The sequence below is a fragment of the Podarcis tiliguerta genome, assembly GCF_965153285.1.
Source record: "Podarcis tiliguerta genome assembly, chromosome: Z".
NCBI lineage: Eukaryota > Metazoa > Chordata > Lepidosauria > Squamata > Lacertidae > Podarcis > Podarcis tiliguerta.
In genome coordinates, this window is record NC_139553.1 from 45,330,588 (window position 1) to 45,353,946 (window position 23,359).

Here is a 23,359-nt window from a genome sequence, read left to right on the forward strand (position 1 = left end):
GCCCATACCACATGCCTTTTCTGAATATGTCAGTGTGGAACTGAAAGCTTTCCCCAACTGTAAGTTAGTTTTCATGATGCAGTTTAAGAAGCCATTCTTGATTTCGTGATTGGGGGTTGGACTCCATGACCCTTTGGGTCCGTTCCGACTCTACAATGAAACTATTCAATGAAATGAAAGGGAGCATATTATTACTATTAATCATCATCACCACCAAATCTAAACCAAACCCCCACCTCCAGTACCCCTCCACCAGCTTCACCAGCCTATAAAAATGGATAAGTGTTATGACAAGAACACATTATATGGGTAGGTTTCCAGGAGGTCAAATGGAGCACCATGATTTGAACAAACACTGCAGCTGCCAAAGTTTGACTTCACTCTAGTTTCTACTGCAGTGGGGTGAAGAGGCTCCTGTTTGTGGGTCAAATGCAGCCCTCCAATCCTCTCTAAATGACCCCTTGGACTCTGCCCAAACCACACCCCTCCTGTGTGGGACATTATTGCAGTCAAACCAACAATTCATGTTTGTTACATGAATAGGCACATTAAGGAGCTAAGGCTCACAGATCTTTTCTGTAAAAAATGCTAGAGAGAATTCTGCGACATCACTTCCTTTGTCTGCCTTGGCAGGAAGCTGTAATGCTATATATTTCCTTACTTCCTGGGCAGCCTCCTGTTTCTTTGTCATGCCTCCAAGCTGACCACACCTGCATGTCTGAGCCCTGCAGCTCAGAAACTATTTCTGAACTTACGTATTGTTCTTTTGCAACTTATAGAATTTATGAGTCTGGTTTTATTTTGCTACTGTAATTGCTGCTTCAAGACCTAGATTATGTAAGTAAATGCTGGTTTTATTTCTTCACAAAACAATGTATGTGTGATTGTTGTTTTTAAGGTGGAGAAAAGGGGTACCGTATATACTCAAGTATAAGCCGACCTGAATATAAGCCAAGGCACCTACTTTTACCACAAAAAACTGGGAAAACTTATTGACTCAAGTATAAGCCAGTTCACCACTCCACAAACCTCCTGGTGGGCCGGAGTGCATGTGTATGTACACACATGCACACACGGCAGAGGCGGCTTCTCTCTCTCCCCCGGCCCCTCCCGTCCCCCAGCCTACCTAGGGTGCTGCCGAGAGGCAGAGGCTGGTGGTGGCAGTGGTGGAGGAAGAACAAGTAGTCTGAAAGGGCTCCTCCTCCGCCGATGACAGTCTCCGCTGCTCGCAAGGGCAGGCACAGGAGCTGCGCTTGGCAGAGCGGCGGTGGCATGAGCGGCGGCAGCAAACAGCTTGCTCCGACGAGGGGCTGCTGGAAATGTGCTTGGGTGGGACCCTCACTCAAGTATAAGCCGAGGGGGGCTTTTTCAGCATAAAAAATGCGCTGAAAAAGTCGGCCTATACACGAGTATATATGGTAATACCAGGAAAATCCAGTCTGTCTTAATGCATCCTGGATTATTGTTTCTAGAAGGTTAAATCAACCTTGTCTTAGCTTCCAAGTTTAAAGCTATAAAGGATGCTCCTCTGCTGATTTCACTAACATAAGCAAAGAAGGATAATAACTAAACAATATGTCCTCTCCTGGTATCTAAATCCATTCCCACATCCTGCCCAGGCAATGCCACACTCAGGCACTGTTCCATTACCTCTTTGATTGCTTTTGCCTAGCTGGGTTATGTTCTAGAACTGTGACAATGCCTTTTGCTTGTTTGTTTGGAAGGAGGATGGAGGGGTGTGTGTGTGTTGGGGTGTAGAAATCTTTGACTTTTGTGCAGCTGGGATGTAGTCTACCATACTCTGCATACTTTAGCCATACTCAGTAGATGCATGTGACCCTTGGACGTTTGCCCATAAGGGAGCACAGCCCTCGATATGAGACTATTTCCCCCATCCCTGTACTACTGTAACAAACAGCACTTTGTTATAGACTCTGAAGGAGACCAGGTTGTTGCCTGAGAGCACATCTTGTTCCCAGATGAAGGACTAATGACTGAGGGCCCTGACTCAATGTTCTCTAACCGTCAGCACAAGAACAGTTGCACTAGCATAAGGGCAAGAATCATGGTTGATTCTAGCAGAACAGTTATGCTTGTAGGAAGTACTGGGGCTACAGTCAGCCATGAGAACCATGCTGGCTCCTTGCACCATCCTTTGCACAAGCCATTCCACTAGTACACTGCTAAAGGACTTAGCCCTATGCTGAATTCCTCTTGAGGTCTTTAAAGAGTCATAGTTTTAAAACTGTTGCTCATGTTCTGGTCTCTGTAGCTGATGGTTATGCTGAATCATAACAGAGCCATATACTTTAGGGCAGAACAGAACACAGGAAGACAACATAGCATCCATTAAAACCAGTGGCACAATGTGCAGAGATGTCACACTGTGACATGGCAACATACAATAGAAGGGAACCATGATTCCATCATCCTGCTGAATGTCTAGTAGTACCAAAATTGCAGGTAGACATTAGACCTTCAAAGCAAATTTTGTGAATGCTTCAGCAATCTTGCCAGTAGTGTATGTGCAAAGGGTCTAGGAGTCTTAGTAAACCACTAATTAAGGTGAGTCAACAGTGTGATGCAGCAGCAAGAAAAACTAATGCTATTCTAGGCTGCATTAACAGAAGTCTAGAGTGCAGATTAAGGGAAATAATACTCCTGTCCTATTCTGCCTTGGTCAGACCCCAGCTGGAGTACTCTGTCCAGTTCTGGGCACCACAATTTAAGGATACTGACAAACTGAAAGGTGTGCAGAGGAGGGTGACCAAGATGAATAAGGGTCTGGAAACCAAGCCTGGTGATGAATGGTAGGGTTGGGTATTTTTAGAAAAGACAAGACTGAGAGCAGTTGTGATAGGTATCTTACAATATCTAAAGGGCTGTCATGTGGGATATGGAGCAAACTTTTTTTTACTCCTGCTCTGGAGGGTAGGACTCAAACCAATGGATTCAAGCTCCAAGAAAGGAGATTCTGAATAGACATAAGAAAGAACTTTCTGACCATAAGAGCTGTTCAACAGTAGAACAGTCTCCCTCGGGATGTGGTGGACTCACCTTCCTTGGTGCTTTGTAAGCAGAGGTTGGGTGGCCATCTGTCGTGGATGAGATTCCTGCATTGCAGGAGTTTGAACTAGATGATATTTGGGGTCTCTTCCAACTCCACAGTTCTGTTTCTGTGACTCATGCATTTGAAATCAAAAGGCAAATTTGGAATGTGAGAAGAAAACAAAGGATGAATGGTTGCATAATATCTTCCTAGTGAAGGATGGGGGGCCTTTTGTTCCCCAGATGTCGTTGGACTTCAGCTTCCATCATTTCTGACCATTGGCCACGCTGGCTGGTGCTGATGGAAGCTGCAGTTCAAAACATCAGGAGAACCTCGGAAGCTCCTCATCCCCGGCCTAAAAGCTTGTTGTTCTCCTAACCCAAAGTTGTTTTGTTGTGGTTGTGGGTTTTGCTTATAAGGGAGGAGGCACAGGGGAAATATTACAAACTGGTGTGTGTGTGTGTATGTTTGTAAGAGTTGCATTGTGTTTCGTGCATAGAGTTTCAACCACAATATTACAGTGAGTCCATTGTCCATGCAGAGTTTAATGCATCAGAATGCATTTAGTCTTCCTCCATTCCAGCTATAGATTCCACTGCTAAAACCTCAAATTGATGGCATCATCTGAAAACAACTTTTCTGTCCTATTTCTTAGGAAGAGATAAATGCAACACTTCTTTTCAAAAATGATCGTAATAAATGTTCATCCTCTTAATTCCCGTTGACAAACTACCAATGAGCTTCTGGTTTGAATGTGAAAGGGAAGTCGATGAGGAGTTGTTTTCTTGTGTTGGATGAGCGCACTGTAAAATAACCTTTTTTTCTTATTTTGACATTCACAAGGTAGCACAGAGGCAACAAAGTACTTGTATGTTGTCCTTCGTGGCCAACGTACCTGTTCTCTTTTGCTAAACAGACATGCATTATTGTTGTCACTGTTGTTATATAGCAGGCACATCCAACTCCCAAAAGACTGCAATCTACTCTCAGTATAAAAAAAATGGCAGTGATCTACCCATTGTCATTGGAGGGAGGAGGAGTGTGCGTGGGGTGGGTGGATTGCCCAGAGTTGTTGAACTTTTGGGGGGTAGGATTGCCCGGAATTCTTCAGCTTTTATTTGTTAACTTTTGGTAAACTTTATTTAATCCCATGATCAATAAGGGTCCCACGATCTACCAGGATCAGCCGGGGATCTACTGGTAGATCGTGATCTGCTGGTTGGATATGCCTGTTATATAGCATGTGAACCGAAGCTCTAGATCTCATTTAACTCCAGATTTAATATGGCCATCTGCAGTCTGAGGATAATGCTGGCCTACCTGATAGGGAAGCGGGTGGCGCTGTGGGAGGTGCTGTCTCTAAACCACAGAGCCTAGGACTTGCCGATCAGAAGGTCAGTGGTTTGAATCTCTGCAACGGGGTGAGCTCCTGTTGCTCGGTCCCTGCTCCTGCCAACCTAGCAGTTTGAAAGCACATCAAAGTGCAAGTAGATAAATAGGTACCTCTCTGGCGGGAAGGTAAATGGCGTTTCCGTGCGCTGCTCTGGTTCGCCAGAAGCGGCTTAGTCATGTCGGCCACATGACCTGGAAGCTGTATGCCGGCTCCCTCGGCCAATAAAGCGAGATGAGCACCGCAACCCCAGAGTCAGCCACGACAGGACCTAATGGTCAGGGGTCCCTTTACCTGATAGGGACATTGTAAGGATTGCACAACAATGTATGTGAAGTGCTTAAAGATCTGAAAGTACCCTATAATAATTGGAGGGGGGGGGGATCCTCAGGCCCGGGGGCTAAAGCCAAGCCCTTCATCAGCATCCTTGAGTGCTTTTGCCTGCCTGGAATATGTTCTTGAACAGTCACCCCATCTGCACCATGCATTTAAAGCAGCATCATAACACATAAAAAACTCATGGGAACTGTAGCTTGTTATGGCTGCTGTGGCCTCTTGGGTTCCACTCTTCCCTTCACAGAGCTACAGTTCCTAAAGTTCTCAAGGAAGAGAGACTGGTGTGTAACTCACTGTGAGAACTGTAGCTGTATGTATAGGGGTCTCCTAACAAAACTACAGTTTCCAGTGTTGTCTGGGGGGCGGAGCGGAGCCATGCTGGTTTAAAGTGGCATGTTTCTTATTTAAAGGTGTAGTGCAGATGGGACATGTGATAATGTCTCTTAGTTCCTAACAACCCACCCGTCTCCTGCACCTCCCCGAATCCAGCCTATTGCAACTCCTGGTCCTGAATAATCCCGAACAAACTTCATAAACGTTAGAATGGCTAGCAATTTGATTTGGAACTGTGGGTGACTCCGAAAGCAAAAGAGAAGTCCCTCTGTGAACAGCGTGTTCCTAGTGGGGCTGTCATTTAGTGAAACAGCCATGTCTGTAATGTTAGGCTGAATTAACCACACTTCATTTTATCCATGCAAAGAGAAATACGGGAACGGTTTTGGCATTATGCGCTTACACTGTCATTTGGCAGCCTTGCAAATGTAGCATTGATGATTCCTGGCTACTGCCAGTGGGAATGGAGCTTGGCAACTTGGCATCTTGAAATGCATCTCTTTAATTGCCATGCATGACAGCCAGGGACTCTCGTACACGGCTTTCACGTTACCGTGAGGTACTAAGGGGCTCTCCAAGGGGCTCAACCACTTTGAAGCCCGTCTTTCTTTCTTTCTTTCTTATTTATTTAGCTAGCAAGTCTATATACCACTTAACATTTTTTTTAAAAAAAGTTGTGTAAAACAAAGTGTACAGTATAAAATAACTATCTAAATAGTTAAGAATAAAGCAAATCACACATTCCAGCCACACAAAAGTCAGTGTGTGTATACATGAACACACAAATATCTCTCTCTGTCCTTCAAACAGTCAAGCAAGAGGCATCTGCATAGTTCAAGGGCACAGACCAGTCAGGCAAAGCACTGAGGGAGGGTGCGGAGCAGGCTGGTGCTCCTAGGGTGAGGGAGTGTGGCTTTTGGTGTGTCCTGGGTGGCACGTGTAGCTCCCAGGCTAGGGACTTCCCACCCCTGTTGTAAATTATGGTATTTTAATTGCTTTCTCCACTGCCCTGGACTTATTATGGAGTAAGTGTGGTATATAAAGCATAATAAAATATTTTTAAAATAGCTCCCCAAAACGCCATTGCCACTTTGTCTCTTTGAAGCCACCGATTTGTTGAATTTTGAATCAGGGTCTTGCACTGATGTGCTAATGGTCACTCCTGTTTAGTCTCACAATAAACCTGAGGTCAGTTAAGCTAAAAAAAAAGATTGTAGCTACCCAAAGAATCAACTTCTCTGACCAGGGACTGGAATCCGGACCCATTTTGTCCCTAAACTCTAGCCATTATAAGACAGTGGCTGTCAGAGGAGTCTAGGTGAGCAGTTGGCTTTACCAATGTAAGCTTAACCCTGTGAATTATGCATGAAATGACATAGACCTATGGACAAGTCTTGGATTTTGCAGAGTGATTTTCAGTTCAGTGTAAAAACTAGAGAAAAGTGCCTAGCTGTTGATCACAAACCAATATTCTTTCTTAATAACACCACTGAACTACATAATTGATTGCTGCAACGTGTCATTTGCCTCTGAAGATGGTTTGGAACCTTCAGCTGGTGCAAAATTTGATGGCCAAGTTCCTCCCTGGGGCAAGACGAGTTGAGCATATTACCCTGATGCTGGCCTGACTGCACAGGCTGCCATTTAGTTCCCAGGCCCAATTCAAAGTGCTGGTTTTGACCTGTAAGCCTTAAATGGCTCAGGACCGCAATACGTCAAGGCCCGCCTCTCCCCATGTGAACCAACCCTAACCCTGTGATATCATCTGAGGCCCTTTTTCATGTGCCATCATTACATATCTTTAAGCTCCAGACGAAAACATTCCTTTTTGGCCATTAAACAATCCATGTTTTTTTAAAATAAATAAATATGGGGGGGGGGACTGTTGTTATAACTATTACTATGATTGGCTTTCATTATTATGCTATGTAAATTATCTTTTTAATGTTGTACACTGCCCGCAGATCTTTGGATAAGGGGCAGTATATAAATTGAATTAACAACAACAATTTGCACTTTGGCAGTACCAGCTGCAAGCCATGATGCAATCACTGTTTCCATTCTCAGGTGTGGGTGGGCAGGCAGGCTCTGCATTTGAATTGCTACCCTCTGATGTGCCTAGACCTTCACTGAAGATCTCAAAAACTTACTCTGTACTTTCCATCCAGGATATTCTTATTTTTTTATTATTACATTTGTATTCCACCTTTCCTCCAAAGGAACTCAAAGTGGTATACATAGTTCTTTCCTCACAACGACCCTGTGAAGTAGGTCAGGCAAAGAGATGGTGACTGGCCCCAAGTCACACAGAGGGCTTCATTACCAAAGTGGGATTTGAAAGTTGGTCTCCAAGGTCCTTGTCTGACACTCTGACACTCCGACAACTTCACTGGTTCCCTGAAGATGGCAGAAGAAATTTCTGAGAAAGAAGAAAGGAGTGTCTGTTGATCATAACAGAGGCTTGTTGCAATGGTGGCATGAGAAGGCAGGTGATGACCGAGAGTACGACAGATGAAACAATTTACTTTTGCCTGTCTCAATTGCTCTTAGTAATTTGGGTCCCAGTTATCATCACACAAGTTTCTGCTTGGAATTGGATGCATCATAGTATCTTGTAGATAAGGTGGCTGAATCTCCTTCACTGGAGGTTTTTAAACAGAGGTTGGATGGCCATCTGTCATGGATTCTTTAGCTGTGATTTCTGCATTACAGAGGGTTGGGCTGGATGACCCTCGAGGTCTCTTCCAACTTCTTTGATTCTTTCTGTAAGCACTGTCCAGGTATGTGCATACTTTGTCTAGTGTTCACAGCATCACAGGATCAGTAGTCTTGAAGCCCTACAACCAACCCTGTGTCCGTGTATTTGGCTTTGATGACATCTCAGGAGATGACTTGGCAAGAAGGGCTAAGCTGTTCAAGAGGACACAGATGTAGTGAGGAAGTCAAACACTCATTAATGTGCTTATGGCAAGAAAGACCATTTCCTCATTCTGGATGAACATGCGGCTGATTGGTCAAAAGCACGACAGCCAGCTGTTTTTAGATCTGTGTTCTGATTTCTCAGAAGAACCACACTTCAATCCAAACTCTGTTGTTTGAACGTTTTGATGGAATTTTTTGCCTGGCTTCTCTGAATTCAAGAAATCACTAAGGGTTTATTTTAAACTGCCCCTGTTTGCTACCAGGCTAATATTTGGAAATGGAAAGCAAGGCCACTTTTCACATGCTGGAATGGGGAAGCAAGTCAGCTCTGCAGGCGTACAGAGAAAACCCAAAAGCAAAATTGGAGAGGCAAAAGGTCTCTGCTTACTAGGAGCTTATAATCACCCCCTCACCAAAATCATGGTGCAGACAACAAGCAGTTTGGAGAAAGCCTTCCTGAGGAACTAGCTCCTTGCCCCTTCTTAAAACCCAGAAGGACCCTGATCGGTTTCCTTTCCTGGGGCACTGCAACCAGTTATTTTATCACTGTGTTCGGACGTGAGGGCATGTGGTTAAATTTGGGTGCGGATTTTGTGGGGTTTGCCAACCCACCATCCTTCTCCTTCTTAATTTTTTTTTTATTGGTCTTCTACTGGCTTCGGTGGGATGCCTGGACTCCTTAATGCCTTGCTGGTGTGAGCTTCCCCACAGGATGAGAACGAGAAAGATGCAAGTGCAGAATTCAAAGGTGGACCGTTTGCTCCGAGCCAGCCGCTGAGTCCTCCTCCTCCTCCTATTCCCTGGACACCCATCGCCTCCCAAGCGTGCCCGCCTGTCGGGTTTCTCACGACGCGTGCCCCCGCCCCCACCTTTCCCCTGCCACTCGGCATCCTAGCTCCTCGAAGTTCTTTCTAACGCAAGTCACGTCTGTTTGGGTGTCTGCTGCCTCTTTCCCCACCGAGAGGCGCTTCTTGCTTAGAGGGGCCGTCCTCGCCCTCTCCCCCCCCCCCGCCTCTCTACCTACCCAGGGAGACGGCCGCCTCCTCTAGCCACAGCTGCGTCTGCCTCCAAGCTGCTTCGCCCCCTCCCCTCCTTCTTCTTCTTGTGCTTCATCCTCCTCCTCGACTCCCTTCGCTCTTAGTCCGATTTCTGCATTTGCTGGAAAGGAGGGGGTTGCTGAGCTGTGCTGCTGAGGGGCTTTGCTGCGTCGCCGTGCGGCTCCTGGCAAAGAGAGCGCAGCCTCCGTTAGTCCTGCTGCTGCCTTTTTTTGCAGGTGCTGCTGTCGAAGGAAAACCCAGCTTCTCTCACCCGCACCCCCCTCCCCATCTTCCATCCGAAAACACGCCAAAGCCAGGAGGAGGATTTGGGAGATGCTGCGGCTACCGCTCCCGGCTTGAGGAGAGCCCGTGCCAAGCCGCTGGCGCTCCCCGGGGGACCCGGACAGCCCCGCACGCAGGAGCAGCAGCTTGGAGAACTTACTGAAGAAGACGCCACAACTGGTGCCCACATTTCCAAGAAGGGAACGGACAGCAGCCCGGGCGCTCCCCGCGCCTCCCTCTTTCTCTCCACCTCCCCGTCTCCCTCCGAGTTCCTAAAAGGGTGATTGCTTTGCCAGTGGTCGAAAGAAAGGGGAAAGGGGACGAAGCTTCGGCGCGAGGCGCCGTCAGGGCCCGACAGCGCCAATGCTGCGCCAAGGGAGCATTTGGAGACGTCGAGGGACCTGTTGGCTTCCTCTCTTCGCTGAGTGGGCAGGCAACTTTTCAGTCCGGGGCCAAGTTTGAGAAGGATTCTTTTCCACCCCTTTCCCTCTACTCTATCCACAGGAAGGGATCGCGGCTGGGCGGCATAGTCGGGACAGCTCCCCAAACCGAAAGGCGCGCGGACGCACCCCTCCCCGCGTGGCCCCCAAGAGGCGGCTGCCCCACCTTTCTTGCGAGGCGGGAGGTGGCCTGGCCTCCTGTCACGCCAGGCCTCGCTTCGTATATTAATTTTTTTCCGAGGGGAGGCGAGAGCAGCATGCTGGGGGCTCCCCCCGCAGGCAGCCCCCGCAGCCCCGACGTCTGACCCTCCAGGGTGGCGGCTATGGCAGCAGCCATCGCCAGCTCCCTGATCCGGCAAAAGAGGCAAGCGAGGGAGCGGGAGAAGTCCAACGCCTGCAAATGTGTCAGCAGCCCCAGCAAGACCAAGACCAGCTGTGCCGACAAGAAGAAGCTCAGCGTCTTCTCCAGGGTCAAGCTCTTCGGCTCCAAGAAAAGGCGGAGGAGGAAACCAGGTGGGCTGGTCGCTGGTGGGGGAGGCGAGGGGTGGCGGGCTTGCTCCCGGTTGGGGGGAGATGGACCGGTTCCTGGGTGAGGAGCTGCACCCCTGCGAAAACCGGGGTGGGCTGTTTGGTTCCCTGCCGGCTGTAGGCTTCCTTGTGAGGCGTCTGATAGGCCACTGCGATTGGAGGGTTCTGGACTAGCTGGACCTCTGGTCTCCTGTTCTGGTGCTCCTATCACTGGGGAGAGGTGAGCTCTGTTAGTCTTGGTGGCTCTTTGGACTCTGGTGTCTAATGCCCCTTGTGGAAAGGCTCAGAGGTAGAGCAGGCAGAAGGTCCCAGGTTCATTCCCTGGCATCTCCAGGTAGGGCTGGGAATGTCCCCTGCCTGAAACCCTAGAGAGCCACTGCCAGTCAGTGTGGACAATACTGAGCTAGATGGACCCAGTGGTCTGCCTTGGTATAAAGGCAGCTCCGTATGTCAGAATACTGTTGAATGTGTTAGGGAGGGCTATTGCTTGGAAGTCCCCCTGCTCCTGGGCCTTTTGGAGGCATCTGCCTAGCTCTTGTTAGGAGATGGAAGCTGGATCCTCAGTCTGCAACAAGAGGGCTTTTCTTCCGTTCTTCTTAAACACAAGAGTTAGACCTTCCATGAACAAGAGCAGAATGCCTCTGAATATCAGGCGCTGAGGAGCAAGAGCAGGAGAGGGCTCTTGCCTTCACTCCCTTGCTTCACGGCTTTCCCATAAGTGTCTGACTGGCCGCTGTGGGGAACGGGATGCTGAGTTAGATGGACCCTTTTGCTGTGGTCCTGCAGGGTTCTCTGTGGAGGACCAAAGCCAGGCATTCTGATTTTCCTACTGGGGGGGGGAGGGGAGATGTGAGCAAATGCTGTAGGAGCCTATGCAGCTGCCTTATATGAGAGGCAAACATTAGTCCATCCATTCCAGTCATTTCTGCTCTGATTTATCTCCCTCTGGGCTGAGAATGCCAAGGAGTGAGTTGGGGACCTTCAGCCCAGGCTGCACTAATCTGCTACCCCACCCCAACGCGGATTGAAACCATCTTCTTATGTGGCTATTGGGGCTTGTGACCTGCATGCTCAGGAGGCAACAAAGGGTGTTTTTTAAAAAAGAAAAAAAGAAAAGGTATATTTGCAACAGTTCCTGATTAGTTGCAGCCCTTTGTAGTGTGGGAAGGACCATGGCTCAGTGGTGGAATCTCTGCTTTGCATGCAGAAGGTCCCAGGTTCAATCCCTGGCATCTTCAAATAGGTCTGGAGAGACTCCCTGTCTGAAACCCTGAAAAAATGCTGCCGGTCAGTGTAGACAGTACTAAGCTAGTTGGGCCAGTGTTCTGACTCAGTGTAAGCCAGTTTCCGATGTTCCTTTAATGGAGCAGGATGCAAGTGTTGGCTGGTTGCATGGGGCCTCTTGGCGCATTGTCTGGCCATTGTATGGTGGCAGCCAGGAGCTTCCATGGCTCTTCTGTGGTTGGATGTGTGGAGTGTAACAGCTGGGTGTTGACCACAATAGTGAAAACAAACCTCCATATTCAAATGTAGTATACCTCTGAGTATCAGACACCAGTGACAACTGCTGCTTGCAGTGCCTGTGAGTCATAGAAGTATCAGGGTGATTTTGCTTTTGGGTCAGGTACATCTCTGATACATCAGGGGGACTGCTATGTTCGGACATGTTTCGCACATGGGTGGTGCTCCCCTCCACCCATGTTGCAGCAACAACACACAATCAAATTAAACAAATGAGTATCTATGCACAAGTTCCATGTGCTTTCTGACACAGATGAGCTTCCTAAGAGACCAATTTTAACATCAAGCTTGCAGGTTGAGATGTGAATGGAATTTGATTGGCACATCTCTGCTTCCTGGTCCATGTATTGGGAGAGAAATGTGGCAACTGACACATGACCAGCTGAGCATGATGCTCTTCCATACAGCAAAACATAATGGCTGATGGAGCCAATGGAAAGCCAAGCATTCAAATACCAATGGTAATAATTAGTTACCCAAATCCACCTTTTTTGTTGTGGTAACACCTTTAAAACACCTTCCGAAAGAATATTTGGAACTGCAGTTTAAGGGTGCTGGGAACTGTAGCTGCAGTTCCCAGGATTCTTTGTTTCTGTGGGCGGGGGGGGGGCTTATTTTAAATATATGGTGCATACACAGCCTTGGTTGCAATTGCATTCTGCCCTTCCTCAGAGGAGCTCAGAGGTGGGTATCAGCCACCTGTTCTTACGACAGCCCTGTAAAGTGCTCTGGGCTGAGGGGGGTGACTGGCTCAGATCACCCAGTAAGCTTCACAGATGACTGGGGATTTGAACCTGTATCTCCTTGCTCTAAGTTCTGGACTCTGTTCATTCCACTGCTCTGACTTCTCTTTGATTTCCAGTGCTTTAAACGCCCCAGTCCCTGATCTCCCTCTTTTTCCTTTCACATTGCTCTGCCTCAGATCTTCAGCCCCTTTCTTTCTTTCTTTCCTCCTTTTCTTATGCTTACTAAAGGACTTCTTGTTATGCCTTCTGAGCATCTTGCACACTCACTAATATAGACAGGCACCAGTTTTCTTTCCTTTCCCACACACTTGTAACTGTCCTTAGGATTACCTACGCTTGTTTCCATTCCTAAGTTCCTGTGCATTTTTGACAATGGCTGATTTCAGTTTCTTATGGAGGTTTTTCTTTATTTTCTACACACACAAAGGAATCGGCATGCCAAGAATGTGTCTCTCTTTGTGCACCCAGCACCATGGACACAATGGTGAATGACATCTTCTGCCTCTCCCTTGTTCATGTACCATCCTGGATTTCTCTGCTGTTCCAGATTTCTGCACTCACTTGAGATGTATGTTTGCGCATCAGCAACATAAGAAGCCACCTTGGTCTATGTAGCTCAGCATTGTCTACACTGACTGGCAGTGCTCCTCCAGGTTTTCAGGCAGGGGTTATTCCATCCCAGCCCAACCTGAAGATGCTGGGGATTGAACATGGGACTTTCTGAATGCAGATACATTTGTAACCTGAAGCGTTTGTAACCTGAGGCGTTTGTAACTCGAGGTGCCTCTGAGCTACCGCCTTTCCTCATTTGCCTAGATCAGGGGTAGTCAACCTTTTTATACCTACCGCCCACTAATTCATCTTTCTTGATGGTAAAATTTCCTTACTGCCCACCAGTGCTTGATGGAAGGAGGATTCAGCTTGTGCTGTAGAACCCCCTGCCGACCACCTAGAATCCTGAAACACCCACTAGTAGGGACCAGGTTGACAACCCCTGGCTTAGATGGTAGATGGGTCATAGGAGAAAGTAAAACCATTAGCCCGTCTAGCACAGTATTGCCTACACTGGCAGACAGTGGCTGTCCAGGGTTTCAGGCAGGAATCCTATCTGGGGATTGAACCTGGGACCTTCTGCATGCAAAGCAGATGCTCTGCCACAGAGCTATGGCCCTTCGCCACCCCCGACCTCAACCATCGGTGACTTACTCAGAGAATGCACACATGCAGTTTGGCTTATAAGCTCCATTTATTTCCACACACAACCCTGTCATCTGTATACATGAATCTTCCCATATTTCACACACCCCCTGCATACCCACTCAGGATATGTTACATGAGGATGGAGTTGCGAGGGATGGAGAGATAACCTTACCCAACTCCCGTTGTGTTTATGCATCATTGTCGCATCCCACATTTTCATGTGAATCTGTCTTATTCCTAGCCACCCACTAGCTATGCCAAAGAAGTTCAGGGCCACGCATATGCCCATTGCGGACTGAGATGGCTCAGCTGGTAGAACATGGGACTCAGTCTCAGGGTTGTGGGTTCAAGCCCTATGTTGGGCAAAAGATTCCTGCATTGCAGGGGGCTGGACTAGAGGATCCTCACGGTCCCTTCCATCTCTGCAGTTCTATGATTCTGCGATTCTAGATGGTATTATCCCACTTTATCCTCTCAACAACCCTGTAATGTTGGCTTGGCTCAGATAGTACATTGGTGGAGCTCTCTCTTTTCCAAGGCTGCCCACTCTATCACTAGTATCCCTTTGCAAATCTGTGCATTTGCTCCAGGCTGCTGTTGTCACCAGTACTTTCCTATCACTCTTTTGTAAGGTTGGTCTTTTGTATAAAATGTGTGAGACGAGGGATGCACCTGGGTGGGTGGGGAGGAACGAGCAAGCATCTAAATGCGGAAAGGGGAATGAGCCAATTCCCTCTCCTCTGGTTTTACTTTTCTAAAAAACAAATAAATCACCAAACTCGCAACCATTAAATATTCCAGTTGTTCTTAACCAGCTGAAGAACTAAGAGTTGTTTCATGCACTGCCTAGCTATTATCCCTGGGTTAACTGTGCTCACTTGACCAGGAGCTATGTCACTCTCTGATGCAAGGAACTTGTACAAGACATGTATTTGCAAACACACACCTCAACTTTATATGCTGCATTTCTTGTGTATGTGCATGTACAGACACATCTTCTGTGTACACATATGCTTTTTTAAAAAACAAGTGAAGAGACCTGAAATGACAGGCTGTAAAAGGAAGTAGAGGGTCATTCTTGTTAACAGCATTTTGGGCCAACAATCAGCAATCCAGTTTGTGGTGGGTCTGATAACTATGGGCCATTTCAAATGTTACACAGCAACAAGGAATGAGCGAGCATGTAAATGCTCTAGCGTATTTTGGAAAACGGAATTAGCAAATCCCCGCTCCTTGGTTTTGCTTCGCTAAATCTTCCAAACCTGTAAAATCTTCCATTAAGTAGGTGGCTGATGAGAAGTGGTAGCAAAACCTGGTGGGTGCCTGTACGACGTGTGTGTTTTCAACCCCAATTGTCATCACAGTATATCGCATTTCTAGAGGTATGCTTCCAAAAAACAAAAAGTTCCAAAGGTAACTTAAAGGTAAAGGGACCCCTGACGGTTAGGTCCAGTTGCGGATGACTCTGGTGTTGTGGTGCTTATCTCGCTTTACTGGTCGAAAGAGCCAACGTACGGCTTCCAGGTCACGTGGCCAACATGACTAAGCCACTTCTGGTGAACCAGAGCAGCGCATGGAAACGCCATTTACCTTCCCGCCGCAGTGGTACCTATTTATCTACTTGGACTTTGACGTGCTTTTGAACTGCTAGGTGGGCAGGAGCAGGGACTGAGCAACGGGAGCTCACCCTGTTGCAGAGATTCGAACCACTGACCTTCTGATCGGCAAGCCCTCGGCTCTGTGGTTTAGACCACAGTGCCACCTGCGTCCTAAAGGCCACTTAGATGCAACCTAAAAGAGGGACATGATGGATGGTGAGGCCCTAAATAAGCTTGACAGCATCACCAGGTTGGTCTGCTTTGCTAATGTTGCAATGTTGCTTTTGGGAAGCAGTATGCATCACTGCCAGATCCCACTTGAACGAGATGGGAACAGCTTCTTTGCCGTGGCTGGAGGTGGACAACAATTGCTTATGCACCTCTCACTGTTTCACTGCAGAGGTCCCAAACTAACTAAAATTGATGAAGCCAGACAAATCCCCAGCCACAGGTCTCCATATCTATGGCGCAGGTGTTTGTTGACCCTTTCTGGAAAGAAACGTGCCATTCATGAGGCTACATTTCATTGTGTCACAAGTCATTCTTTAGTCAAGTCTTCACGTTCCTCTGATGCTCTGACTGAGCCTTACAGTCTCATTTACTAACCATCAAGATGGCAAGGATGTTGTTGTACCCATGAGTTTCGGAAATGTTCATACGTCTGTTTAGCTGCATAGCAGGCTCCAGATGGAGGCATGGGTGTGCATTTGCTGGGCTCCCTAATCCCAGTCAAGGGGCACTCTGCTCTAGCCAGAGGCACCTGAGGGGGTGGGGGAACAGGAGTCAGCAGGTTCTTGATGCCGAAATCCTGGAGGACTGCGTAGACTTTCCAGTGAATCACCCGACTGTGGCACATGCTGACATTTGCACATGGATGTTGACAGTGCCAGATGAATGTCTGGGGGAACATTCAAAGACAAATGACAGATTTCCCTACTTTTTGGATACAGACAGATCCCCTTTCTTTCTTTCTTTCTTTCTTTCTTTCTTTCTTTCCTTCTCTCTCTCTTTCACTGTAAGATTCCAGGGTAGGTTACAGGAATGTAAAAATACAACATTCAATCCAGTTTAAACACTTTAAAGAAATTATTATTATTATTATTATTATTATTATTAGAATCTAAAACTTTGGATAGGGTATCCTTGGTGTTTTTGGACATTCTCAACATTTGTCTGGAATCGCAATACTTGCCAAATTCCAGAAATTCAGGCTGGTAGAGTATCTGTCTTTCTCTCTCTCACTGTCACACACACACACACACACATACACGCCATTTGAAACCAAGTAAAAACATAATTTGGGTTCAATTCTACTGGATTGTTGCTTACACTTCCCCCTTTCCTATTGCCTTCCTCTAGCATATATTTTAGTACTTCTGTCTCTTGATGCTCAATGGTTAATTGGAACTGCAGTGGTACTAACTATACCTCTCAGCTTGGTTCTTGGTTAGCACACGTCCTCTCATTTTAAGAAGTGTTTTTCCTTCCTCTTTTTATTCTACTGCTGATGAATCTCAAGCTCATTAAAAAGCAGGATCTTTTCCTTGCCAGCACATTTCTAATCTTAATAGCAATCAGATCTAGCTCCTTCAGCCATGTAACATACTGCTGGCATTTTGATCCACTGGCACAAGATTTGTGTTTTAAAACCACCTGCATTTCTTACCCCAAGTCAGTGGTGACCACCAGTCCTCCATTTGCTGATTTGTTTCGGCAATCTCACAAATAGCTGCGAAACTTCTAGCTGGGGGTTTTTCTCTCTGGAAAAATGAGGCATGTCTTTTTTGTTCACCGAAAGCATATGCAATGTCAGTTTCAGAACTGAACTTTTAATATTTTCCACTTGTTTGTTTTCTTACAGAACCACAGCTTAAAGGCATTGTAACAAAACTGTACAGCCGGCAAGGGTATCACTTGCAGCTACAAGCAGATGGAACTATCGATGGCACTAAAGAGGAAGAGAGTACCTACAGTGAGTATTCACCTTGGAAATGGTTTGTTTGTGCATTCTACAAGTCCATATGAATGGCTTAAAAAACAGCAACACCAGATCCAATGGCTGTTTTGGAGATAGCATGTGGCAGATGGAATCAAGGCAACATCATTATTGTCTGTGTGTTTGCTGTTCAACCTTCTGTACAAAAACACTTGAATGTTCGATGAACCAGTGGAGGTAGTGGTGGCTTCTGAAAAACCTGTGCAAATGTTATCTCCATAGAGATCTGGAGGGCTTCATCTCTTTGCTTTGGATCTCATTAGGTTTTTGTTCTCCACCCGGAGAAAGTTTTCTCACCCCCTCATTTTGCCTGGAATAAATCCAAGCCATCGCTTCTCCAAAAGTACCAGAAACAAATGATCCCACCAAGAACTGTGGGGGAGAGGGTGAAGAAACCAGCCCACTTCATTAAATTTGCATGTTCCACACTCTGGTGATAGACCTCAGATTGATTCTGCTTTCAGTCTTTCTTCTCTATCTTCAGAGTTGGATTTAGTCAGGTGAAAATATCCAGTGGGAAAATGTTTTTTTCCTTACACTAATATGTCCATAAACCTTTGAATCATTTGTTTGTTGGAGGGTGGGAGTCATCCCAGCACATCTTTACTTCAGGAGTCTGTGTCCATGACAATTATTTTAAAAACATTATTATTTTATTATTATTATTTATTTTATTTAATACCGCCCAATACCCAAAGGTCTCATAGTTCAAGAACATAGTTCTTGCAGAGATGGCAGCTGTAGGAAAGCTGAATTAGTTATGCGCAGTGATCTGGAAGAGAGCCTCCTTTTTTGTTTTGTTTTTGCTTATAGGTTCTCCTCCTCTTCCATGATCTACCCACTCTTCACCCTGAGGTCACAGGGTGGACCACAATCATTCAAAATACAACATTAAATGCAATTTAAAACAAATTGCAATCACATATTCACTTCCATTTATTGCAGGGATGGAGAGCTTCTGGCTCAGCAAATGTTGCTGAACCACAACTCCCATCAGCCCCAGCAAGCATGGCCAATGGCCAGGGATGGCAGGGGTTGTAGCATGTGGAAGGGGCCAAGTTTCTCCACATCTCCTCTATTGCTTATGCCACACTTTTCATTCTAAGGTGAAGCCAATGCAGCTAACAGCAAACAACCCACTCAAAACCAAAAATTGGACTAATATTTTTAACCAAAAAAAGAAGCATATATCAAAATTCAGAGCAATTCAAAGCCACACTCATGTGAAAAAAGACAGTAAATTGAATGAATCTATATTAATGAATTATTTTGATGTAAGTTCTGGTCTCAACAAAAGCAAGGGAGGTACCATGGACAGCTCCATGGCTCAGGATGAAGAATGCAGCATCAAAACACAGCTTAGATGTTGCTTCAGCAACAGCTACTCACAGGCCGAGCCTTTTATAGGATCTGGAGTTCTGTCTATAGGAGCTGGAGTTCTCCAACAATGGTTTGCTTGGGTGGAGTAAGGAGACTCTGCTTGCCCTGGGCCTTCTGAGATGAAGTCTTCTGAGTCAGAGGGTGGAGAGAAGGGTACTGGCTGTTAGGGCTTCTCCGGTGCAAGTACTTCTAAAGCTCACACTGATGGTACCTCTCCCTCCACTCTGAATCCCCAGCCTCATCTCCTGAAGAAAAGTAGCTTGGCTCCAGGATGGTGATCCCTCCCCCAATAACAAGGGTCCTCCTTCTGGCAGTGATGGACTCACTCCATGCCCCCTTGCTTAGTTTCATTTATGATGGGAGCTGTTTCTCCTTGTGATGATCCCATGCTACTGGGAAGTGCATCTGAATAGTCTTCCATTCAGCCACTCTAAATTTCTGCACCCTCATATGTGTGATGGATGAGGCAGATGGATTGTGAGTAGGCCCCTAGACACTTCTCTCAGCAGTCTGAATCTGGTGGCTGCTAAATGTTCATAGTAGCCAAAGGAAGAACCAGGAGTGATACCAATTATGCTGCATATGACAAAATGTGTTCATTTTCAATGAACCTTTTTACCGCTAGCATAAATAATTAGATTCTCTGTTGGGAAGACAAGTTTATGTTAAGACCACATAATAAATGGCTGCCAAAAAACAAAAACAAAACCATTTCACCCAAAGCTCTGAAATTATGATACACTCTACCGAAGATATTGTGGTCATTCCTCATGTAGAAACTTTTTGTAACCTGCTTCTCATTGCTATTAGGAACTAGCAAAAATGACCATGATAATGACAGCAGGGTAGAGAGATTGCCAAAAAGAGGTCTTATGAGCATGGTGTACTTCCATGGTGGGTTCCTATCTATGCAGCTCCTTCCCCCACTGTCCTACAGAAGTAATTTTCAGCCAGCCACTTGTATGGGCTTTTGTAGATGGCCCCTTAGTTAACCTTGAGAAAGAAGGTTTCGACCTGCCTGTATTTTAATCATAGCCCAGTAGTAGGAATGGATAAAGCTGTCAATTTCAGTGTCTCATTTCTCTAATCTTAAACTGAGTTCACCACAAGTCCACATCAGTTTGTGCATGGGTGGGGGTTGTGGGGGAGACCTCACAAAAGCATGGCCAGTTTCCCATGCACACTCAGTACGAGGATGGCCGGAGGGCAGTTTTGCTGACCATGGGGACTTTGGGGTTTCAGTGTGCACACATTTGTCCCATGTCCAGTACCCTGCCTCTCCTGGGACCTCAAGGAGGGGCATAGGAAGAGGGGTGCGGGGTGTGTGGACCGCCCCAGGTGTCATCCTGAAGGGGGGTGACATTCGGCACGCCCCCCCTCCGTCCGCTACTCCCCCAAGCCCAGCGAGCGACAAGTGGCACAGCAGCTGCTGTGGCTCTCCCCCTTCCCCCGGCTTACTGTAGGCTTGGGAGTCATGGGGGGGGGGTGCCCCCTGTGCTGAGATCAGCCCCTGGGGAGGATTGCGCAGCCGCACCGAGATCAGGCACTGGGGTGGATCACACAGCGCGCTGATCAGATCAGCTCCGCCACTGACCACAAGGAAAGACTTCTGTCTGTGCCTCTGAAAAGCTGCTTCCAGTCAGTGCAGATAACACTGAGCCAGATAGGCCAATAGTCTGACTCAGTATAATGCAGTTTCTGGGTGCCTGTATCTGGTTTCTATTCACAGCACTTGGCTCTTTGGAAGAACTGATGGATGACGGATACCTGGCTGCACCGGAAAGTTTTATTGTATCCAACTCATGGCTTATGTATTTTAACAAAATGTATTCTAACAACTGATAAATAATAATTGATTTTGTGTTAGCTTTAGTGGCTGATACTGCCTATCTTCTACTGAAGCTGAAATGTCATTATAATGTCAGCATTATTGAAATGAACTGTTGCAGAATTGGGTCATTTGTTTGGATTGCTGTATTATCATATTTTGAAATGAATTGGTTGCAGGCTGTTGCTGCAAGGGAGATGCTTTGATATGCATTGCTGTTATTGACTTGCTGTCTAAGGTGCTCCTAAGGTTCCTAAGTGCTGGAAAGACCTGGGGTGCAAGCCCAAATCTGCAAAAAATCACACCTGCTGATTTATATGGGTACATGCAGATCTAGGTCAACTTTCGAAGAGAAACAAACAAACAAGTGCTGCCTTCTGCTGCCAGGTTTTCCTTGAGCTATAGAGCACCAGCTGAGTTTTCTGAGTCCCATGCACTCTGTGTGGTCTGTGTCCCACCTGCAGTCTATGCACAACACATAGAATATTAGTATGGACATTTGGGTTCTTTTTTATAAAAAACAAAAACCTGTTGATTGTATCTGTATTTTAGAATTGTTATCCTGCCTGCTGCCTTTCAAAGTCTGTCTCTTGCTCTTTAAAAATAATAATGTTCTATATGGTTTTATGTAAATGGCTTAGACTTTTGCTTATTTATGATCAGCAGTATATACATTTTGCTAAACGGACTGCTGCATATCTATGTACTGAAACCAAAGCAAGTACCATCCAAAATCTAACATGTCTTTTGATTGCTCACTGACCCTCTCACACCCACACATATACATCTATATCCTGTATGGACCATATTTGATAAGTGTGTGGGACCACCTGTCAATCACCTTCCATCACAATGAAGTCAGATGCTGCGGTGCTTTGAAGCCCCGGCAACCAACTGATCATTGGGACTGCTTCTGGGACTTCCAAAGGTTTTCCTCCTCTGCATTTTAGTTATTTGTCCCCTATTTTATTTGATTTCCTATCCATGCTTTATGTAGGGTGGGTTGCAACCGCAACAAACTAGGCAATTATGCAACAAATCTATCCCCACCACAGCCCTTTGAGATGGGTTAGGCTGAAAGACTGTGACCGGCTGCTGGCATCCCAGGCCCTGGTTCAATGCTCTTACCGTAGGAGGGGAGGCATGAACACAGACTGGCAGGGTACCTACCGACTAGATGAAGGATCAACCATCCTCAAAATTCGTGTAATCATATGCCTATCAGTGGCTATTCAACAAACAACAAAAAAAAAAAACAGAGGAGGGGTTCATCATGTGTAAGGAAGAAGTTGCAGGAACCCAAGTGAGACCAAAATGATATCAAAAATGATGATTTAAACATGAACATATGTGGGTATATGCTTATTTTATTTATTTATTATTTAACAGGATTGATGCTACACCTGATTGTAGGAAAATCTCTAAGGAATATTGAAATTATCAATAAAAACACTTAAAACAATTACAAACCTTTAAAGATAATAACAAGTTTTTTAAAAAAGGGGAAAAGATTGAAGCACACCAGCTCAATGTGCCAGGATAGGCTTGCCTGAACAAGAATAGTTTTAGGAGGTGCCAAAACAGTGCAGCAAAGCTGCCTCTCTGATGTGAATAGGCAGGGAGTTCCAGAAATTGATTCCTTGCAAGTACAGAGCAAGTATAGTTGTGTACTGGTAACAGTGCCAGTTCCGCAGATAAAAATGATTCAGTGGGCACATATGGGGTAAATTCATCCCACATTTTGTAAAAAATACAAAATGTTAAAATACAAATTCACCAAATAAGAAGAAATGGTGTTCTCTGTGAATCAGATACTAATTGATACTAATTGATAAGATGTCCAGAATTATATCTCAGGATATGCTACTTGTGAATAATTCTCCAATTTGATTTTGAAGCAACATGAAGCGAAGTTTAATCTTGGAGCTCTCGTCCTTAATTATCTGTATTGTATGGAGAACTTCACTGTTTTTCACACAGTGGTTATATTTTGGAGAATTTGTATTTTTGTAATTTTGCATTTTACACATGCATACCCAAGTGTTTGCATATATAATTGTTCATGCTCAAATAATCGTCCTTTCTGATATCATTTCATTGTCACTTGGGGCTCCTGCAGCTTTGTCTTTTCCTGCTTATCAGTGGCTATTTGCCACAATGGAGATGCAGAACCTCCATGGTCAGAGACAGTTTATCTCTGGATACAATTTTCTAAAGAGCGACAGTGACAAGGGTTTCCTTAAGGGCTTCCTGTAAGCATCTGTTTAGTTGCTGTTGGATGCAGGAAGCTTGCATATATGGTTCCGTGAAATGATCTTATCTGTTGGGGTTATTCCCCCATTCCACCCCCAAGAGAGTTGATGAGCTTGCCTTTGCTCCTTTATAAAGGGGGGGGGGTGGATGCCCTGTCGTGCTACTTTGCTTTTAAAAAAGAAGCTCATATTAAATATTCACAAAATGTCTCTTTCAATGAAAGATTTGAAGTTATTGCTGAAATCTGGAGAGGTTAACTTCCTTCCTTCTTCCTTCTTCTTCCTTCCTAGCTTTGTTTAACCTCATACCTGTGGGTTTACGAGTGGTGGCAATTCAAGGCGTCCAAACAAAACTGTACTTAGCCATGAACAGCGAAGGATACTTGTACACATCGGTAAGTGTCAACTGCATTCCACACTCTTGGTTTATTTATCCTGTCTTGTATGTGTCAGAAACCCGGGCCCCGGAAACAATGTAATGATGCTTATTTGGTGCAACGATGGGGGATAGGAGCTGCTCT

General features: G+C 45.9%; 1 protein-coding gene across 7 annotated transcripts in view; it reads left to right on the top strand.

Annotated features, from left to right (window-relative positions):
• The window catches only part of FGF13 (fibroblast growth factor 13), a 226,775-nt gene that overhangs the window by 175,517 nt on the left and 27,899 nt on the right, over positions 1–23,359 (top strand). For 6 of the 7 annotated variants that reach the window (XM_083422517.1, XM_083422516.1, XM_083422514.1 and 3 more), the window contains 2 exons: positions 17,244–17,354; positions 23,130–23,233. In XM_083422517.1, the coding sequence (XP_083278643.1) occupies positions 17,244–17,354; positions 23,130–23,233 (215 nt within the window). Of the gene's footprint in view, positions 1–8,954; positions 10,303–17,243; positions 17,355–23,129; positions 23,234–23,359 lie in introns of those variants that run through there. The other variant, XM_083422518.1, reaches the window with a different exon arrangement.